Consider the following 22,670-nt stretch of genomic DNA (forward strand, 5'->3'; position numbering starts at 1 on the left):
TATATATATATATTTATATATATATATATATATATATATACACATATATATATATACACACTCACCAGCCACTTTATTAGGTACACCTTGCTAGTACCGGGATGGACTGCCTTTTGCCTTCAGAACTGCCTTAATTCTTTGTGGCATAGATCCAACAAGGTATTGGAAACATTCCTCAGAGACTTTGGCCCATATTGACAGGAGTTGCGGCAGATTTGTTGGCTGCACATCCATGATGCTAATCTCCCATTCCACCTCATCCCAAAGGCGCTTTATTGGATTGAGATCTGGTGACTGTGGAGGCCATTGGAGTACAGTGAACTCATTGTCATGTTCAAGAAACCAGTTTTAGATGATGTGAGCTTTGTGATATGTTACATTATCCTGCTGGAAGTAGCTATCAGAAGATGGGTACACTGTAATCATAAAGGGATGGACATCGTCCGCAACAATACTCAGGTAGGCCATGGCATTTTTGTGCCATGGTACTAAGGGACCCAAAATGTGCCAAGAAAATATCCCTTACACCACCACCAGCCTGAACCGTTGATATAAGGCAGGATGGATCCATGCTTTCATGTTGTTTGCGCCAAATACTGACCCTACCATCTGAATGTCACCGGTGAAATCGAGACTCGTCAGACTAGGCAATGTTTTCTAATCTTCTCTTGTCCAATTTTGATCAGCCTGTGTGAATTGTAGCCTCCTTTTCTGTTCTTAGCTGACAGGAGTGGCACCCGGTGTAGTCTTCTGCTGCTGTAGCCCATCTGATTCAAGGTTGGACGTGTTGTGCGTCCAGAGATGGTATTCTGCATACCTCGGATGTAACAAGTGGTTATTTGAGTTACTGTTGCCTTTCTATGATTTCAAACCAGTCTGCCCATTCTCCTCTGACCTATGACATCAACAAGGCATTTTCGTCCACACAACTGCCCCTGACTGGATATTTTCTCTGTAAACCCTAGAGATGAGTAGATTGGCAGTTTTTTAAATACTCAGACCAGCCTGTCTGGCACCAACAACCATGCCACGTGCAAAGTCACCTAAATCCCCCTTCTTCCCCATTCTGATGCTCAGTTTGAACTTCAGCAAGTCGTCTTCATCACGTGTAGATGCCTAAATGCATTGAGTTCCTGCCATGTGATTGACTGAATAGCATTTCGTGTTACCAAGCTATTGAACAGGTGTACCTAATAAAGTGGCCGGTGAGTGTGTGTGTGTGTGTGTGTGTATATATATATATATATATATATATGCTACTGGATGCCAATTAAGTAAAAAAAAAACACTGTTATTCTTTATAACTCAGCACACCTTGTTCACGCTACCAGAATTGTTGTATGTCAGCCTTTATCCATATATACCATGCATTTATATATTTGTGTGTTTTCCCCAGCTGTCAATACAGTCTCAGCTTTGTTTGCATAAAACTGAATCTCATTTTCTAGAGAATTCTGCTTGCAGACAAATAATAGCTTAGACGAACAGACAAATCAAGGCAGTAGAAAGGATTCAGTAATCAGTCATGTGAACGAATATATTAATTTCTTATTACTAAGGAAGCATGTTTGAGAATTAAAACTACCAGTACACCAGCAGATTTGATCCTCGGATATTTTCTGTACTTGGCCATACAATATACAGACATATCTGAAAGATTTGACTTCTCCTGCATTGACTCCAAAGAGTGATGTGCTGCAAATGTGTACACCTGGATGGAGACAGGCATAATATTACTTTTACGTCCTTGGGGACAACTGTGCCTAAAGAGCCATGGCACATGTCAACCCTACTCAATTATATACTGCCTTTTAAAATAAACCTGAATGCATAAAGGCACTTTGATTCCCTACTGCAGCACAATGGCCATGCTTGGGGTGCAATAAGTAATTTGACTGAAGGGGTAGGGGGGTGACATTCAGGTAGAGAATACCAAGCCACCTTGAGAACTTCTCTTGAAAAGAAAAGGGACCACGTAACCAGTGCTAGTGTCATTGCTCATGTGACATTCAGTGTAGTAACATGCCAAGAAGGAAGGGAGCATAAGATATCTTTGTAGCATTTGTTATAATTACTTTGAGGAGAGATTTGAATAACAGTCTTCTACAGGTAGTACTGGTCCGCTTTAAGCCTTGAGGGCTTGGATGAAGCCATTTCTGTGCCCTGAGGGTTGCACCAACAATATTTACATAGTACTGCATTCTGGGAGGTGCAATGTTACATAAACTCACTATTTTATTAGGTTAGTGTGTTTTAGATAGACTTCAACTGAATAGTTAAATTGAAGACCTAAGCTAAATACACCCTACTGCTCAGTGCAGTGCAGAAGATTGTGGTTCTCAGAGCATCAGGGAGCATATTTTGTCAATTTGGCTAGCTTCTCTTTGCCCTGCTCGTGCACCTTAGTTCCCAGGTGAGCACACTGATTGCATTGTGCAATATTATTCTTCCAAAGAGAAGCAAGTATGCGGTCCAGACTCCACAGGGCGTTAATCTGTTTATTTATAATTCAAAAGCATTGCCCATATATTAATGAAGCCTTAATGAGCTGCTGAAAAAGCCTGAGATTATTACATTTAACCATACCCCGCAATCAGGAGGCACCCGGAGTGGACATTTTAATGCACCATTACAAGAGTGGAAGCGGGTATTACTGAGAGGTTAATATTTGGACTGACCTCCGCTTTTATTATTTGGCCTTGAAATTATGTCTCCAGTTCAGCCCTTTTTATCTATTAAACAGAAGCCTGAGACAGGTGTTTGCAGGAAGAACTATTCTTAATTAGAATTAGTTGAAAGATACCTAGCAATGGAGAGGAAACACACGTTTACAGATCTGTGACAGTTCTTGTGCATACAGAATAAAATGCTTATCTGGTAAAAGACACTGGTAAAGGCATGCTACTGATAGTTTAGGTAAATATAAACTAGTTCCTGGATGATTAATCTCAGCCTGCTTTTCATTAGTTAGCAGTGTGGAATATAGAAAAGATGAAATAATATCAGGTGCAAATTACCTAAATGTTTCCAAATGTCTTTAGTAAGCTAACTCATACAGGCTATAAACTAGGCAGTTTTTGCATTTTATTTAAAATATTTCTGTTTGTTTTTCTTATAAAATAATAAAAATTGTTTTTGTGTCATAAATCATGTTTTTCTGAATTAAATGCATGTACTTAAAACAAAAGGTGCAAAGTGCAGCTATTGCCCTGGTTTTTTTGACTGCTCCCCTAAGTTAGGTATTTTTTGGACACTGTAATAATAACATGCTTTCTCCAGGCTGAGCCGTGGCTATCCATAAATAAGAGGTGTCATTCGCTCATCTAACTGGTAATGATAAGATTGGAAAATTATTGTCTATCTGTGGGGGCTCTGTGGTCTCTGTAGACATCCAGTGGCTGACCGATCAGTTGGCCTGAAATAGATGTCCCTGAAAAATCACTATTATTATTATCTTAGAGCCTTTCATATTTGTGCGTTGTGACAATGTGTGTTTAAACACACGTGTTAATTCACATTAAAACTACACATTCCTGCCTGTATTGATTTATTCATTGAGATTGGCACCCCAATGCATTATACACCAGTGCCCAATGTGCACCGCAACACATATGCAGTGTGTTGCGGTGCTTTGGATTTTTAAGAAAGTCCTGTAAATGTTTTCGTCTGTATTCATAATGAATGCCTTAGGCCTGGTTCACACTGAGTGTATTGTCGCAGCAGATTCAGCCTGACCAAAAGCTTCACTGAAAAAATGGCATTCATTCATATGGCCCCTGTGCACACCTAAGTGTTTTGTCGCAATAAGCAAAACGCCTGTCCCCGTAAAAGTACATGTGTTTTTTTGGCAGATCTCAGCTCGTTGTGGCCCCATATAGTCAATAGGAAACACCTGAAAACGCACGTTGTAATTAGTTTGGCACGTTTTTACGTGCGTATACGTGTGTTTTATCCATTGACTTTAACCCTTTCGCTGCCAAGGACGTACGGCATACGGAGCTACAAAAATGCTTCCAGCTGGCCAGCTCAGTATGCTGTACGGACCTGGCATTTACAGCTCTACTAAAAAATATATGGTTTGGGGGGTCTTTTACAAACGCTAGCAACGCAGAAAATCAAATCAATAGGAAAAAATTGCAGAAAATTCAAAAATGGCTTGGCCAGCTGATTTGAAAAATGTTCCGGAGGGCTTGGCAGCGAAAGGGTTAATGTATCACAATCTTATAAAAATGTGCATAATTAAAATATGCGAGCATACGCGCAAAATACACATGTAAATGTGCATGAAAACACACCTTTTTACGTGCGAAAACGCTAATGCTTAGGTGTGAATCCAGCCTTAATGCAAGGCATGTTAGCTTGTGCCATAAAACATGTTAACACGTGTGCATTTACGCACCTTAGTAAAACACTGAGGCCTGGTTCACACCTATGTATTTATGAGCAGTAGAAAAAGCGCTCTCATAATTTTCAATGGCCCCTGTTCACACTTGAGCAGCAAAACACCAAAAGCAGAAAAAGAAGTACATAAGCTCCTTTTGGCAGTTTGCAGCTTGTTTTTCCCCCATAGACTTCTATGTAAATGCCAAGAAATGCATGGCAGAAGCATGTTGCACATTTTTGTGCGCGTTTTTGTGCATTTGTACACGCATTCGTGCATTGACCACAATGGTTCTTGAGCTGCCTGTCAAAAGACCTCTTTATGTAGGCGCGTTTGCACGCTCAAATATGTGGGAAATGCGCATAAAGGTGCAAAAAGACACTAGCTGAACCCATGTGTACAAAAGCGCAAAAGTGATAACGCCTTGGTGTGAACAGGGCCTGAGGGCCCATTCACATCAGACACTGTGCTAATCGCATAGCATCTGATGTCCAATCCTGGCACATTGCAATCTTTATCTTTTTTTGGTAGAACTTTATTGAAATCTCACAAGTGACATTTCATTCAGTTCTACGGGCATAGCGGGGTGCAAGGTGGTTGTACTGAGTCGCATCCTGCTGCGCTGGAAAAAAAAGTATAGGATGTCGTGCTTTTTTTTTTAGCATACACCACCGCGTTTCCATCGCAATGCAGTGGTGGGTACTGATCCCGTCTGTGACAAGGCAAATTGCCTTGTCTTGCTTTGCAAGGCATCTGGTGTGAATCGGCCCTTAAGTGTGAATGGGCCCCCGAAGATTCAACCAGAACCAGGGGTGGCTGATTAGTGTACATAGCATAAATGTACACTGGGGCAGAATGATCAAGTATATCTATTCCACAAACATTCCACAAAATGATCATTTGGCATTCTTCTGCCAGCTCATGATGACTAACCCAAAGGAAAACTAGCCCAGGATGGATGTCACCAGAAATGGCCCTTACTGATTTACAGTCAAAGATCACAGTTTCCAGAAAAACAAAACGATGATCACCTAGGCTCCCAAAATTGTTTTTTCAACTGTATGTCACTGGAGTAGGGCTGCAACTAACTAATCGATAATGAGAATAGTTGTCAACCATTCTCATTATCAATTAGTTGGTTGGATCCCGGTAAACTGAACCCGCACCCGACACCCCAGCCATGTTTCCCAGGCTCTGCTGCCCCTCCTGTGGGCAAGGGCGGGCATCTCAGGTGTCGGCGGGAAGCTGGGGAGGAGAGCGGCGAACGTCCGTTCACTGATCTCCTCACCACACTATGAGACCAGGAGCGATGCAGATTACATAAATTCCGCTCCCTGACCTGTCATTGCTGGGCTCCTGAAGCCGATCAATAAGTTATTGAAATGCGTTCTGCACTTCAATAGCTTATTTAAAGTAGAAAGGTGATACTGGGGGTCTTTTGGACCTTAAATAGTACCTGTCACTGCCAAAATGCTTTCACCTGGGGGGCTTGTAAGCCCCCCTGAGTGATAGCAAGTAAAGTAAAGTTAAAAAAAAAAAGTTTTAAAAAATTATATGAAATAAATGTAAAAATAATTTTTTACAATGTTTTAAAGTCCCCCGCCCCTGCATCAAGCACATCTTCACTTAAACCCACGTCGGGTACACCTACGTACGAAAATGATGATCGTGCTACACATGTTGGGTGTTGCCATGCAAGCCAAAGTGAGAGCAAATATTCTTGGGTCAATATTTATGTGTATCTCTAAATTGATGACTTGTAGGGGCTCTTGAAGCGCCGTGTATGGACTTTTTGGGGTACTGAATTTTGTTGCCGTTTCACAGACACACACAATTTTTAACCTGGGCATGTTGGGTATTTATTTACTCATTGTAACCTTTTCTTTTATATTTTATTTTTAAAAATGTTTTATTTTATTGTGTTGTGGGGCATTTAAATGCATTTCCCACAAAATTTTGGGGTTTGATAAAAATTTGCGCTAATATCGTGCAACATAAAAATTTGCAACTGCGCCATTTTATTCTACAGGGTCTTGAGTTTCTGAAAATATATAATGTTTGGGGGTTTGAAATGATATTCAGGCCTAAAATGTGGATTATAACATGGGCGCAAAAAACGAAAAAAAGGTCTCGGTCATTAAGGGGTTAAATTAGGGATGATATTTATTTCATTTTTATATCCGATTAATCGAAAAAATTATCGGCCAACTAATCGATTATGAAAATAATCATTAGTTGCATCCCTACACTGGAGAGAAATCTGATTCCCTGAAAATTAGTATTTGATTCCCAATTGATCGCTCATGCTCTGGTTCACTGCCTGTGAGAAGCTTGGCTGCCTGCTCTGGGCTGGTAGAAAGCAATAATCAGTCAGTTCTGTATATGGATTATAGTGATGTTACACTATAGCAATTCTAACAAAAATTGACTACGTCAATGATATGAACTAGTTATCTACTAGAGAAGAAATGCTGTCTTATAAATAACCTATGACAGATAGTGACAAACAGCTGCAACCAAATAGCACACCTTGCGTCTATTCTTGATGAATGGCTGTTGTGTGGTTTACTATACATGTAGGAAAAAGTGTAGTAGATTACATTTTTTATGTGCCGGTCTGACCCTCCTTCATTGCGATCCAGTGCAGCTTTCAATTCTTTATTTAAAGCGATTTAAAGAGGCTAATTGAGCTGGGACATTGCTCTTATTCAGGCCTCTTGAAATTTTAATGAAAATGTTGATTTGAGGGGATTTGAACGTTTGTTTTTTATTCAACAGTCATGTTGAAGTTAGATAACCAAAGGGACTTCCTTCAAACCTCGGCATGGCTAGAATGCTTTTTTTCCTTATCAACACTAAGTAGCTTTAGGTTCAAAACCTCTAGTTAGGTACGTTACTCTTATGTTACTGAGCGATTGAAAATCTGCAGTGTAGTATGGGGAGAGAGCATGACCGATAAAGACACGCACATACAATCATTTATCCATGCTGACTTTGTGTGGATATCTTCGTTGTTTAAATGGTTATATCAATACTCGTCTTGTTAAACCTATTTCACATATATACACATACTGAGGCTGGTGTAGACAGGCACCAATTTCCCTACCAGCATGTGTTTGGAGTGTGGGAGGAAACCGAAGTACCTGGAGGAAACCCTGGCAAGCACAGGGAGAACATGCAAACTCCATGCAGATAGTGTCCTGGCAGAACCTGGATTTCAACCAGGGATCTCAGTGCTGCAAGGCTTAAGTTCTAATCACCAAGCCAGATATTACATTTAAATAGTACACAGAACTATGTTTGCCCTGGAGGGGCAGAGTAGGATCACTACCACATTTTTACACATTCTAGTAAAGCACCAGTTAAAATACCTGTATGTTTTTAGGTTGTGGGAGGAAACTTGAGCATTTGAATAAACCAACACAAACATGTGTAATGCACTCCATAACAGGAGTGGCATTCAAACCCAGGACCCAGATAATGTACATGATTTACTAAGCCATATATGCTGATTCTGTTGTATCCATGGGGTTGTTCATTTTGCAAGGGAATTTTCACTTAGCTCAGTAAATGTGGTGAACATTCACTTTGCAAAGATTCATTCACTTGTACAAGAATTATAAAAAACACATTAGGGGGAATTTATCAAAACTGGAGCACAAGAATCTGGAGCAGTTGCCTATGGCAACCAATCAGCTTCTCTCTTCAGTCTGTTCAGTTAAGCTTTGAAAATGAAAGAGAGAAGCTGATTGGTTGCCATGCATAGCTGCTCTACATTTTGTCTGCTCCAGTTTTGATAAATTCCCCTCATTGTATTTTTGTTTGCATATGATTGGATGAAGGAAGTCTGCAGAGTTTACAGCCTATTTGCCTTAATAAACCAACCCCAATGCATTCACAGAGCATTTACAGCCGGCTCACTTTATTTTGGGCCGTGGCGGTGCATTGAACTCAATGACACCGCAGCCACGTCCTCTGTCCGCAATGCAATCTGGCTGCACAGGAACGTGTGGCACATCAGTGCCTGCGTCCGGTCTGGTGCAGTCAGAATAAGTAGTGCACGCATTATTTTTCCTGACTGCACCACTAATGGGCCACGCATTCCCATGCGGACGATCGCATTGCCACGTCCCTTCCCACCCAAAACAAAGTGTTCCGGCCTGAATGCAATCCAGTGCGTTCTGGCCACAATCGGGCCGGAACGCACTGAGCATGGTGTGAACTAGCCCTCAAGGTTATTGTAAAACCTATTACTGTCTTTTGGTGCTTTTCCTTTGTTTGATGCATGCACAGTTCATACATTAGCAAGCAACCATGTGGCTTGTGACATTGTATTTTCTTTGTTTTTTTTTTTACATTTTTAAAGTAGAATTTTAACATTCACATTGGAATATAAGGCACAAAAGCAGCATGAGTCTTCAATGTATGCATGTAACAGAAGTGTGTGGTTCAGCCGATCACTAAGGGGGATCATACCTGGGTGCACATACATCCACACACTCCGTATTGCAAGCATACCAATTATCTTTATTACAATTTCTCTCTACTCTTGTGCATTTCCTTTCAGTAACATAGATCCAATGATTATTGCCTAATCTAGCCAAAATCAACTAGAACAAGTAATGCTTATCTTTTAGCTATATAACAACATAGAGACACACAAAGCAAGCAAATAAAATGACAATGTCATTCACTTAATGCATTTTTTATATTTAGCTCCTGAGTTTAGTGTCACTTTAACAATTCAAAGAGCAGGTACAGAGCCTGTAAAATCTGAAGACACTTCAGAAAATGTTGTCAATATGCTATGCATATAATATATATAGATATAGATATATCTATATCTATATAGATATAGATATATCTATATCTATGTTTATATTGGCAGTTGTATGTATATATACTGTACGTTTCAAGTGAGTGTTTAAAATGAATTGCACTTTAACCTACCTATTTTTACCCTATAATAGTATAAAGTATATCTAAAGCCTCTAAAGAGTCATATGCAGAAAAGGCTTGGTTCCAGATACCTTTTACCGATTATAAATCATTTTTGGACCAAAATCTTTTTTTTGTGTATGAACGATGAGGCACTCTTCATTACACACACAAATCTACCAGCCTGAGGAACCCAAACCTTGCAGAATACCCACCGGATTAAAGGAAACCAGGACCCATGCAAGGTTATAATTTTAAGAACAAAAGGAGGAGACATTTAACCACTTGCCGTCCATGGCCATTCCTGAACAGCCGGACGGGAGCCTTATAGGAGCGGAAGGGCGTCTTAAGACGCCTGATCGCTTGTAGTAGCTGCGGGTGTGCACCCCCCCCCGTACCCCCATCGTCGCCGCTGGTCTCGAGATCCGCTGTGCCCAGTGCAGCTGGGATCGGCACAGCGACTCTGTTACTGGAGATCAAAGGGTGGTCAGTACACGAACTCCCTTTGATCTCCTCTCCAGTCCCAGAATGCAGGAAGTGATGTAGTATACATCATTTCCTGCATTCAGTGTCACTCTCCAGTTACAGATGCCGGTGAGAAGCTGCTGAAGCAGATCTCTGCTTCATTAGCTTCTCTGGGGGTCCCTAGATGACATTAGGCGTCTTGGAGACCCCTGATGTCTCCATAAAGAGGACCTGTCATTTGATTTGGCTATCACATAGGGGGTTTCCTAGCCCCCTATGTGATCGCAATAAAGTTATATAAATAATACAATCAAATAAATAAATCAACTGAGCATCAGATATTAGATAGTCTGAATTTATAGTATTCATATAATTTATTAGAGAAACCACAAGCCATAACCCTAAAGTCTGATAAATAGGGATCCTGTATCTCTGTATCCAGTGTTACTCTACTCACATCAACCTCCGTTCCCTTTAGGAAGATTTTTCTCACTTCCTGTCTTAAAACACACCCGGAAGAGAGAGGAGATCTTCCCAAAGTGCTAGAAATCTTCTTTTTTCGACGGTTTTTACTGAAACGATTCCCCAATGCAAGATTTTCTTGCTATTTTTGATCGGGTAACAGCTCAAAATGTTCCCCTATTTCCAGTGCCAGTGATAATGATTATCAGGACAAACAGAGAGGTTTAATTGCCACAGCCAGGATACAGCAATAAAGACTTGACATTAGTCCTAGCCTTCTGTACTCTATCCAAACCCCTCAAAAATAGATTTGCAAATACTATATGTAAAGTAAAGTCATTGAGAGCACTGATAGAAGTATACACTGGGTTGAGATGCTGTCCGTAGGAACAGTAATATTTAGAAACTGAGAGTGCCTATAACAGAACAATAGAGAGGGGGAAGGGGTTTTGATTAATGAGTGACTTTTAATGGGGAGAGACCATTTTGAAAGATTTATGATTCACTATAGTTAGTGGTTTTATTTTGTCACAGTATGTAGGCACAGTAGGAGCCTAAGAAAGTGTTTACATACAGCAATTGTTACTGTTGATTATATAGGGCCTATTAAAAAGGTTTATTATGCTTGTTGGGTTGATGGACAATGCAGTGTAATACACTAGACATTGAACTTTATGATGAAGGTATTTATTGACTGAAAAAAAGAAGCCTTTGAGAAGAAATGTTATTTAGGGATGCAATATTGTTTTATTTATTGCAGATGTGTCCATTTTAATTTTAAATCATGCATGTTAGCGATTCTGATTAAATAGAACACATTAAAATTAAGAGATCCTTTTATCATGTGCTTTCAGCATTTCCTGATTTCAGGGATGGAGAACACTATTGCTGTTTTTTATTTTCTCTCTGTCACGTGGAGACCTTTTGTTTTCTCCTTGATCATAAGAGTCTGCACCTTCTTCCAGTTAGCGCCTTTTGTGATACCTGATTTTATGTTCTGGTTTTCAATGTGCATTTCAGTCAAAGATCATCTCAATATTCTCTTAATTTGAAAGTGGCTGAATTCTCCAACTTCCTGGACTTCATAGTTACATAGTTACATAATATTTGAGGTTGAATAAAGACATTAGTCCATCAAGTCCAACCTATTAGGATCTCATTCTAGGAGTACCCGTACCCCTGAATATTATGGTCCCTTAAGAAATCGTCCAAAAGTTTCTTGAACAATTCCACATTATTTGCTGAAATCACCGCCTGTGGCAGTGAGTTCCAGACCCTAACTGATCTTACTGTGAAGAACCCCTTTCGCCCCTTGTGCTGGAATTTTTTTTCCACCAATTTTAGGTGATGGCCTCTAGTTTTTGTAACGGAGTTAATTTTAAACAGTTTATCGCTAATGTTGCTACCACCATTAAACATTTTGTACATGGAAATCATATCCCCCCTTAATCTCCTCACCTCTAATGTGAACATGTTTAAATTTAGTAGCCTACGGTTTCTGTCAACCACTGGGGTATATTTTGAGTTAAACTGGGAGTTTTATCATGTGTGTCAAACCCGTTTCCCTCCCGAGTGTATACTGAGGAGAAAAAAGCATTCAGCGCCTCGGCCCTCTCCTTGTCGTTTGTGACTAGCTTCCCGCTTCCATCCTTTATTATTCAGGTATTATGAGCTGAGTTACCAGCTAGTGTGCTAGCAGCAAAGTGAAATGTAACTGACAACACTGAACATTTTGAGATGAAAATAAGCATGCAAATATAGGAAAAGTGTCTTTGCCCTTAACATGGACAACATGGAATAAGTTATTTGGGACACAGCTTGTTAATCAACTTAAGTTAAACTTAAGTTATATTGTTTATCTAAGCTATGCATTGCTAACAAATGATTGATTAAACACCTATTTGAAAGTTGTAACTATAGCAATCTTTTCTAATGTTTTATTCAAAGGTCTCAGCATCCGAGGTGCACAGGAAGAAGATCCGCCAGACCCGCAGCTCATGAGACTGGACAACATGTTGCTGGCTGAAGGTGTATCTGGACCTGAGAAGGGAGGTGGAGCTGCTGCAGCCGCCACGGCAGCAGCTGCTTCAGGTGGAACTTCAGATAACTCAATAGAACATTCCGACTACAGAGCCAAACTCAGCCAGATCCGACAGATCTACCATACAGAACTGGAGAAGTATGAACAGGTATGCTAATCTTTCTTCACTTCAGTTTCCAAATGACAGACATCAAGCAATGGTATTCTTCCCACCAGTAAATGTAATACAATAACCAGATCACAGTAGGAGAGGGAAATATGTCAGACTGATCAGAGAAAATTATAGTTATTATCAGTAGTTTATTATAGACCATTAACAGATTGCTATAGATTATTAAATGGTACTGTATTTTATATGTATTATCATACTGAAGACCAAATGAAAGGAGACTTCTGGTTTAAATGAAAATCAGGATATTGGTTTAAATCTGAATTTAACTAGTTAAAATTATAGTGTCCCTTTAAAAAAAAAAACCTACAGCGCCTTTAATTTCTATTTGAATGATGGCACATTGTAAACGTTTAAAGCTCTGACACTTCTGGGTAGTTTTGGCATATGCCCATTTCCTCCTGTCATAGGCATTCTTATTAACCCATCACTATGAAGAGATGCATCACTGGTCAATAGGAAGGTGTGGAAGGTGCTTGCAAGCTATTTAACTTCAAGAAAGTGTCAGAACACTAATGTTTTAGATCAGCCCGGCATTTGGGTGTGCAGGAAGAAAGTAATCTACTATAGGTATGTACATTTAGTTGCCTGCAGAATCACTTTAAAGTAGATTAATTCCTTAGCTATGCTAAGGAATAGCTATGAAAATATTGCTGGATGGATAAAAGGCTAACCGAAGGGTTGAAGTGCCTTTAGCTGACCACAGGTGCAGAAGAAGAAGAAGTTTTGTCTGACAACCCCGAAAATGTTGTGTCATTGCCCTTCTCCACTAATAGCTGTAGAGCTTACAATGAACAAATGCTTAAGTTGCATCATTAAGTTGCATTTGTCTGTCTTGTTGTGGCATACTGAGAAGGAGTGGCCATACATGTAATTTCCAGGCTTTAACCAGAAAAAGTTTTGTCATTTTTAAAATGACACTGATGTTAGGTTAAGTGGTCCATTTAGGTGTACATATGTAGTGCAGAGATACTGAAGTTCACATTAACAAAATGGTATAAAATGTGAAACCTTTGTTGCGTATAGTAAGTTTATTGTCTTTATAGTATAGTTTACTCTTACATGTAAGTTTAAGGTATACTGTACTCTTTATTGACTAACTGAAGTTATTAAAGGTGTAAGTTTAAAAAAACAAAAACAGATTAGATTTCTTTATCCGCCATTATACAATTGTATTATGCCCGATGAAGAAATCTAACGGATATAATCTAAACTACAAACTTTCCTCACTTCTGTTACTCAAACATAATTCCAGTCTATTTGTATAACGGAGCAGTGATGTTGTTGGCGTTTCTGAGCCTTGGAAGCATTGCAATTTAGCATCTAAACCAGGCCCCCAGAATAATTGCCATGTTACAAGATCTTTGGGAGTCAGTGTTAGCCATGCTGTGTCTATGACATGCTAAGAAGAGCTCCACTTTTCTTTTGGGTGTGGAAACCCAATAAATAAAAAATATTTTTTAAAGAACAAAATAAGTGCTTGGTTGTAAAAAAAAAAAAGTCAATATATCTGATAGCGATGGCAACCTGGATTTAATGGATATTAAGAGATGTATTTATTTATTTTTGTAGAATTATACTTATATCAATGTAGTTTCAACCCTGCGTTTATACAAAAGTCATATTGATTTCAATGCCAAATTCTACTCAAAAAGAAACAGTTAAGTAAAGCTCATGGGATGGGATGGAGCAATGCTTTTTGCTTTTTTTGTTTTCAAATCAACCGCCACACATAATTGGGTATTTAAAATGTAAAAAGTTTCACCTTATATTTACTTTGCTAAGTAAACAAGCTCTACACATCAAGTAAGGCCATCATCAACTTGTATGTGTGAATAAGCCTTTATCCAAGTTTTATTCTAATGGGTCGAGAGGCACTATAGAATATGTATCTGTGGTTGCTTTTTGTGTCCAAGTTCTGTTATAGCTGTTTTTTTAATTGTACCTTTACTTGAATATACACAGAATATACACAGAATGCAAGAAAACATTGAGTTGTACTGGCAAGGGTATTAACATATATAGTTCAGTAAACAATTCTATATACTGTAGGAACAAAAAGGGCCTGTATATACAGTACATGGGAGCTACTAGTAAAAGAAAAATTGGTGAAAAGAAAACAGGAACACATGATTTGTTGCCCAGTGTGGTCAGTTACAGTCATTGTTTTATTTTTTTCCTGGAGAATAAAAGAAAAACTCTAATGGGTCACTATTGGAAACCACTCAGTTTTCCCTGCATGTTATCAGTCTTTTTTTTTAATCATCCATACTCATTTCAATACTTAGAATAAGTAATATACTTACTTATTATAATCATTTCATATTACCTCAGTCTTTAACTGTGGAGAGTATTAGCAATTCTGTGAAATAAGTGTCCATGCGAGGTCAGACTTATTTCTTCCTACAGTGAACAGAATGCATGCTATACATAACTTTCAGCTGCTGTAATTTAAATGACACTTTAAGAGCTGCCTTTCCAGAGCTGCACTCAAGTTGCTTTTTGCTAAAGGCAATACTATGGTAAGGGTCCCTTTACCCCAGAACATCTGGGAGAACTGGATCGAGTCAAAATTCATCCATGATAAGAAACTGCTGTGATACGTAAAATGATAGTGAATAAAGTATATTTGGTTTAAACCTTGATTCATAGATTTATGATTTACATCAGACTTCATTTGGCCCAACTCAACCCTTTTTTGTGTCCCCAAATGACTCACTACCATTAAGCTTGGGCTGTGCAACCTTCATTAAATTACGCATTACAATTTGGCTGTATAACCTTTGTACAATCTCTGTAATGTGTGTAGTAAGCTTTAGATTTGCCAACAAGTGTGTAGTATAAGGACCTACCTAACAATCCATTCAATTTAAGTCCGGTCGTGTGGGACCTTCCCTCTACACAATGATTTACCTGGCTCCTAGCATACCTGGCACCCAGGGCAGATAATTTTTTTAGCACCATTCCCCTCCATACATTAAATTAATTTTTAGTAATAATCATGAAGTTAAACATCATGCATGCTGCTGGTGGGAGCAGAATTGACCAGTGGAGAACAGGCTGCAGCAGCTGTTAGTCTGACTGCATATGCCAACCTAATACCATTAGTAAAATTACATATTGCTCCGCCTTAGCAGCTTAGAGGTGCTATGACCCACTTAGCTGAAGAACGAAAATGCAGACACCAAACACCTAGTGGCCACAGTAATCAACCCTTCATTGGTGGTCAGTGGTAGTAACATTAACCACTAAACAGTAGTAACATTAACCACAGCAACATTAGTGGCAGGCTGTAATACTTCCCCTTCCTTCAGCACCAGTGGTCAGTGGCAGGCTAAAACAACGCAATAACTTTTGTATTGTTTTTTTTGCCTGGAGTTCAGCTTTTAAGTGAACCAATGCTTTACTTATGCAGGGAATAGCAATAGGTTGATTTTAAAGCTGTACCCTCCCTCAGCAGCTTATAGTTTAGTTACCTTATCGTCACCCCACTACTGTTCCATTTGCCACCAGGAGTGAGGAGGAGAGGTCATGTGTAAGCTCCAAGTTGATCCTAGTCAAAGCTTGCATAGGGCTGTGGACCCTCCCTCTAACGGCGCTGATGACTGAGCTCCCAACTGCCAAGCCCCAGTGCTGCAACTTGGGAGGAAGAGAAGCAAATTCCCTGTTCCTCTACACCCAGAAGTACTTCTGACACTGACCAGAGCAGCAGGAGAGCAATGGGACATTAAGTATAAGCTGCTGCAGCAGCGGGCATAAAAGCGAACATGTTTGTTTGTCCTGTATGGTTAAAGCATATGCTCACTTTAATGTTATATTTAGTAATTTTGCAAGCTTCTTATGGAGCTTGAGACGTCAATAAATAATTTCTCCTGGTCCCAAAAAATCTAGAAACTATAACTTATGTGTGTTTAATAAAAGGAATGAGCTGGCAGCAGTAGCTATATTTCAGAGTAGCTCCAAATAGTGGGCATCTATACGGCTAAATAGAACCTGAGCATGGCAAATGCTTAGTTCTGAGGATCCTTGGGAAAAGAGTAGGTGTGTACACTATTATCATACTCATGAAATGCAGATATCACTGTAGAGCACTTTCAAGCTAAGCCAAATGCTAAAAGATTGTCAGTGTAGAATTCTTATACTCATACTGCATACTCATACATGCAGATGTGTGGGTGTAATGCCAAATATAATATCATTCAGTAACTCCATTATAGAGCACTCTCTCTTCCCACTGTTCAAGCACTCATAAATAAGAAGGTAACACACCATCTTTAATGGGGCGACAGCTAAGAATCACTTTAGCAGAAGTGCCTGCCTCTTTCTTAAGGGTGTACCCAGATTTTAATTATCTAAATGTAAATACTTAACGAATTTTACTTAGAGTAATGAGCTAGAGTGCATACTACATAAATGAGATGTTCTAATTAATCTTGTATGAACTAGTGCTTTAAAGGGATGCCGGGTGAATCCCACAAACCCTGGGCCTGTGCCAAATTGCTAATCAGCCTTTCTGTTCATACATGGCTTCCCTTAATAAGCTGAAATACGTGCAGCAAGCTTTGAGGAAATAAATCCCTACTTATTCCCACACTAAATGTTTCACTTACTGAATTCTACTTTAGACAACATGTAGAGAATAATCTTCTATGTTAGTGTCCTATTGATTTTTAGTTTTTATCTAATCATAAAATAATATTATTGCTGTTATTATACTTTCATAAGCTATTTGTTATTTACTGGAAAAATATCAGTGCTTTCTTGCTTCTGCTTTTGTTTTTTAAATCCTTTATGGGAATTTTATTTTATGGTTTTTCCTTTTTTTGAAGGGATAAATATTAATGTTTTTTTTTTTATTTGACCCTTCATCAAGGTCAGTATTTTTATTATTATATTCCCTTAAAAAAATAGAGAAAACAGCCAAAAATGTTGCCTAAAATCGTATATTGCACATCTGATCACGTAGTATCAGAGATAAATGTCCAGCTTATATGAACATTGAAAATCACACTTTGGGAAACTAACTATAGACTTTAGAGAGCAGTTGAATTGTACTATCACTGAGGCAAAACTCACTCTTTAGCATGTTCCATAAACCTATATATTCAGTTTGAACCAAGTGATAAAATTGGTGAGGAAAATTACAGGCTATGGAGCCAGCCTATTAACAGGGAAAACAGTAGTAATTGCACAATGTTTTCTAAACTTTATGACTAATCATAACCCGCTCATAAAAGTGAGCTGGAGGACAAAGATCATCTCATGTCTGTGGGTGGCTTTATATGAAAGACAGGCTTATCTTTTGTCATAATGTCCCTTATAGGGTGATTAGGGGTTTTTCTAAAGTTGAACTACAGTTAGATAAAAAACAATACCGTGTTGCCCCTTTTAAAATACAAAGCAGCTTTTGTTGCAATACTCACCTTATCCCTAGAACTGTCCAACACACATTTACTGCTCAGCAGTCTAGCACTGCTCATCTTCCAGGTTAAATGATGGTCAGAATCATCTAAGCTACTTCCTGTGGACCCATGCAGTCATGGGCACATCCACTGGGGTTTTGACAGCAGGCAATGTGGACTACATTACTTTCTAAATGAGTGCTGCTCGCATATTTGTGCAACAAAATAGACTGATACTTCAAACTCTTCATGATTTTATTGGGTCAGTTCACTCTAAACTGATAACTGAAATCTTGCAACTTTATAAATATATTTTTGATCCAATGTCCACTTTAAATAACAATCTCAGATGGCGGTTGAGTTCCTTCAAAAGGTTTGTTATTGTGGACAGTGTATAAGTAATTTCTTAGGTAAGACTTTGGTGTACCTGCCATAAATCTTTGCATATGGTCAACATTATAGTTTTTGTATGCATGTGTACATGGAGACACAGAACTGTCACGTGGCATGCATTATGTTTGCTTTTGTTGATTATATTGTATTATTTGTTACAGGCTTGCAATGAATTCACAACCCATGTGATGAATCTCCTGAGAGAGCAAAGCCGGACACGTCCCATCTCCCCCAAAGAGATTGAGAGGATGGTGGGCATTATCCACAGAAAGTTCAGCTCCATCCAAATGCAGCTTAAGCAAAGCACGTGTGAAGCTGTCATGATCCTAAGGTCGAGGTTTCTTGATGCCAGGTCAGTGGTAAAATGTATGTCAAGTCAAAATTAAAAAATATATATTTTCAGTTCTTCAGTATTACCCCTTTAAAACATAGAAAGTGCAGAAACATACTTGCTGATCTGTCAGAAATCCAGTGTGCTCCCAACGTCTGCTTGAGCTGACAACACAATGCCTTTGCTGCACCGAAATCCCAGCACTGTTACAAACTCTACCTGCTGGACTACAGAACGCTGTCTATATCTTACCCCTCTCCACATACACTATATTGCCAAAAGTATTGGGACACCCCTCCAAATCTTTGGATTCAGATGTTCTGTGAAATTTCCTTGCTACTAAATATTCCACGGTCACCTGTTAGTGGTATTATAACAAAGTAGAAGCAACTGGGAACACCAGCAACTCAGCCACAAAGTGGTAGGCCATGTAAACTGACAGAGTGGGGTCAGCGCATGCTGAAGTGTGCAGAAGTCACCAACTGTCTGCATAGTCAATAGCTACAGAACCTCCAAACTTCATTTGAATTGCAACACTGAGGAGCCTTAAAACCTCTGAGAGGAGTCTTCTGCTCAATTAATGGGGTTGATATGGAGGGTTGAAGGGTAAGTGATGATGATCAGGTAGGAAGCTGGCTTACTGTCGCTAGAAGGAGTGGCAGGTGCTTACAGAAAAGGAAGACCAGTCCTGTGTCTGAGCACCCAAACACATTTGCTAAGTTGAGTGAAGATGTGAAAGTGGCAAACCCAGAGATGGCAGCTCTAGATGCCACTGCTACCCCTAACAGCTGGGAGAGCAGCCCATCTAGTAGAAGTAGTGAGCCTAATACAGGGAGGCCTAGCCAGTTAGAGGTAATAGGGGATTCTATAATCAGTAGGACTGACAGAATAATTTGTAGCTCATATCGCTTCCAATTAATTGTTTGATGTCTCCCTGGTTCGGCGTGTGGTGGACTGGGTAGACAAAATACTGGGAGGGGCTGGGCATGATCAAGCTGTCTTTTTCCAAATAAGGAAAAAATGACAGAATACATACACTATATTGCCAAAAGTATTGGGACACCCCTCCATATCATTGGATTCAGGTGTTCCGTGAAATTTCCTTGCAACTAAATATTCCACTGTCAACTGTTAGTGGTATTATAACAAACTGGAAGCAACTGGGAACAACAGCAACTCAGCCACAAAGTGATAGGCCACGTAAAATGACAGAACGGGGTCAGTGCATGCTGAAGTGCAAAGAAGTCGCCAACTGTCTGCAGAGTCAATAGCTACAGACCTCCAAACTTTGTGTGGCCTTCAGATTGGCACAACAACAGTGCTTTTATCCTCATGCAAGTTAATGTGAATGCAAAAGCAGGTTGAAGCAGCTCAATGGAGCTTAAAAGGAGGCCAAATACAGGACCAAAAGTATTGGGACACCCCTCCATATCATTGGATTCAGGTGTTCCGTGAAATTTCCTTGCAACTAAATATTCCACTGTCAACTGTTAGTGGTATTATAACAAACTGGAAGCAACTGGGAACAACAGCAACTCAGCCACAAAGTGATAGGCCACGTAAAATGACAGAACGGGGTCAGTGCATGCTGAAGTGCAAAGAAGTCGCCAACTGTCTGCAGAGTCAATAGCTACAGACCTCCAAACTTTGTGTGGCCTTCAGATTGGCACAACAACAGTGCTTTTATCCTCATGCAAGTTAATGTGAATGCAAAAGCAGGTTGAAGCAGCTCAATGGAGCTTAAAAGGAGGCCAAATACAGGTCAGAAGGTGGTCAATGCAAGTCAAATGCACCTATGAAGGAACTCAGAAGCATCGTAAATCAATTTCAAACACAAGCTGAATGCACCTACATTTGCCCATCTAGACAAGCCTTTAATCATTCTCTTCCTTACATTGATGCATTTATGTTTATGAGTAAGAATATAAATAATATTCTCAGCTTAATCTGTTACAATCAAAAAGTCTAAGTCAGTACACAAAAGTATTAGATAGTATGCTACATTACTCTAATAAATGGTCTTTAGACTATGTCTAAACAGTAGTCTGTACCTCTTGCTAAATGGTCGTATATCAAGAACTATCAAAGTTTTGGAACAGTGTTCCAGGGTACTAACATCATCAACATGGGAGCCAGGCCTTGTGGAGCTTGCCAATAAGACAAACAAGTAGATGTTGGATAAGTACATCAGTGATCACAAGTGTACCAATTGTAAAGAAAACTTGAGAGCTAGAAGTGGAGCAATTTATCACTTGGAGTTCCACACTTGAGTAAATAAGATACAAATATTACATAGGAACTATTCCAACTGTAAATTGCTTAACTTAGCAACCAAAGCATAACGAAGTAACTTCTTATGTTACTTGAAGTGCAGCATTAACTCCTTACTGAACATACTATTACATGGGAGAAACTCAGATTGTGCTGTAGGATAGAAAGAAGAACATGAGAGCAATGAGATCCTAGTTGCCCCAGGCAGGCAGTTTGCCGGATGCCTTATGGCACAGTAGCCCTGAGGCCTGCACATTTCAAGGCTTCCCTCTGGGAGGTTGTCTGAATACCATAAAACATGTATAACAGTCTGAGTGTGAACCCATCTGTGCTGGGAACTCAATCCTGTGATGCTTGTATGGTTTCATAACTGAAAAAAAACGGGGAAAAAAAGAACATAGATATCAAAACATTACACAGCATGTAAAGCATATACTAAAGCATCAGGACATCATTATTTAAAGTGGAAGTTGAGACAATTTTTTTCACTGTATTAATCCTTACTGATAATAATTTTTTCTTATCATTTACAGTGCAATATTGCTCTACAGCCAGCATTCTTGATATATCATGCACTGAACCTTTGTCTGCATCAGGCTAACAGTTCCTACGGGTTGTAGTGGAGGCATCAAAATAAAATGGCTCTGATTCTGCCACTTCCGATGCCATTATAACTCAGAGTGTAAACTCTGATGCCAATAAAGTAGTCTCTTTTAAAGGCTTAACTGGGCCTTTCTGTGGGGTGTATATTGAGGTACACCACCCATGTTACTTTACTTGTTAAACCATCTATTTAAACCTACAGTACATTACACAGAAAAGTCTCTGGATCTGCAGTCTGTTTTATCATATAAGTGATGTAAAAACTGCAAGGAAGGAGGCAAGCCGATCATAAACGTTACATAATGTTTTTGCGGCACTGGAAAAATTACAGCATAACCATCATCTTCCTTTGCCTCAGTTTTTCCTCTTCAAATGATCTTTCTTGATTTGTCTAATTGCTTTAAAGGTTAAGTTAACCTTTTGCAAAAATTTAAGAAATGCATATTTAATAATATTACAAAAATATGCATTTCTTTAATTTTTGCATTCAAACCTAGAAAGCATTGCAACTTTGATCCCTCGATCACAGCTGCAAAGCTCAGGTTTCTGCACATTCTCTCCCAGGCAGAGCTCCATACTGAGGTACCGAATTTCAGATGAGTTTGAGGTGGGGAAGGACGGCTGGACTTCAAACGGCATTAAATCACCTTATACTGCGTCCAGCCATCCTCCCTCTAGTTAGATGTGTTAAAGCTGTCCATATTCCCACATCTAACCAGAGGGAGGATGGCTGCACGCTGTATGAGGTGATTTAATGCAATTTGAAGTCCAGCCATCCTTCCCCATTACTCCTAACTAAAACTCTGCTCTCCAGTACGGAACTCTGCCTGGGAGAGGATGTGCAGAAGCCTCAGCGTTGCAGCTTTGATCAAGTGATCACAGTTGCAATGCTTTCCCTGACTTGAATGTAAAAATTAGAGAAATGCATATTACTTTTTATATTATTAAATGCCCATTTTTAAACTTTTTGCAAAAAATGAACTTAGCCTTTAACACCTTTTTTCTTAATGAACAGTATAAAATATATGTTATGGTACTTTATTATGCAAGGGTGAATCAATCACTGTCATTTAAAACACATGCACCTGGAAGATTCACTTGCAGTGAATGTCATATTCACTGCTTTATTTAAAAAAAAAAAAGCCCCTTAGTCATTGGCACATATAGCCACTTGTCTTTTGCAAGTACATACAAAAACTGTCCTTTTGCAAATA

The 22,670-nt window shown here is 39.3% G+C and overlaps 1 protein-coding gene across 1 annotated transcript in view; it reads left to right on the forward strand.

Moving 5' to 3' along the window:
- The window catches only part of PBX3 (PBX homeobox 3), a 241,022-nt gene that overhangs the window by 193,586 nt on the left and 24,766 nt on the right, over positions 1–22,670 (forward strand). The window contains exons 3-4 of the mRNA XM_018553303.1: positions 12,194–12,435; positions 18,413–18,610. Coding sequence (XP_018408805.1) covers positions 12,194–12,435; positions 18,413–18,610 — 440 coding nt within the window. The remainder of the gene's footprint in view (positions 1–12,193; positions 12,436–18,412; positions 18,611–22,670) is intronic.

Source organism: Nanorana parkeri, unplaced genomic scaffold, assembly GCF_000935625.1.
Source record: "Nanorana parkeri isolate BGI_ZX_2015 unplaced genomic scaffold, ASM93562v1 scaffold116, whole genome shotgun sequence".
Classification (NCBI taxonomy): Eukaryota; Metazoa; Chordata; class Amphibia; order Anura; family Dicroglossidae; genus Nanorana; species Nanorana parkeri.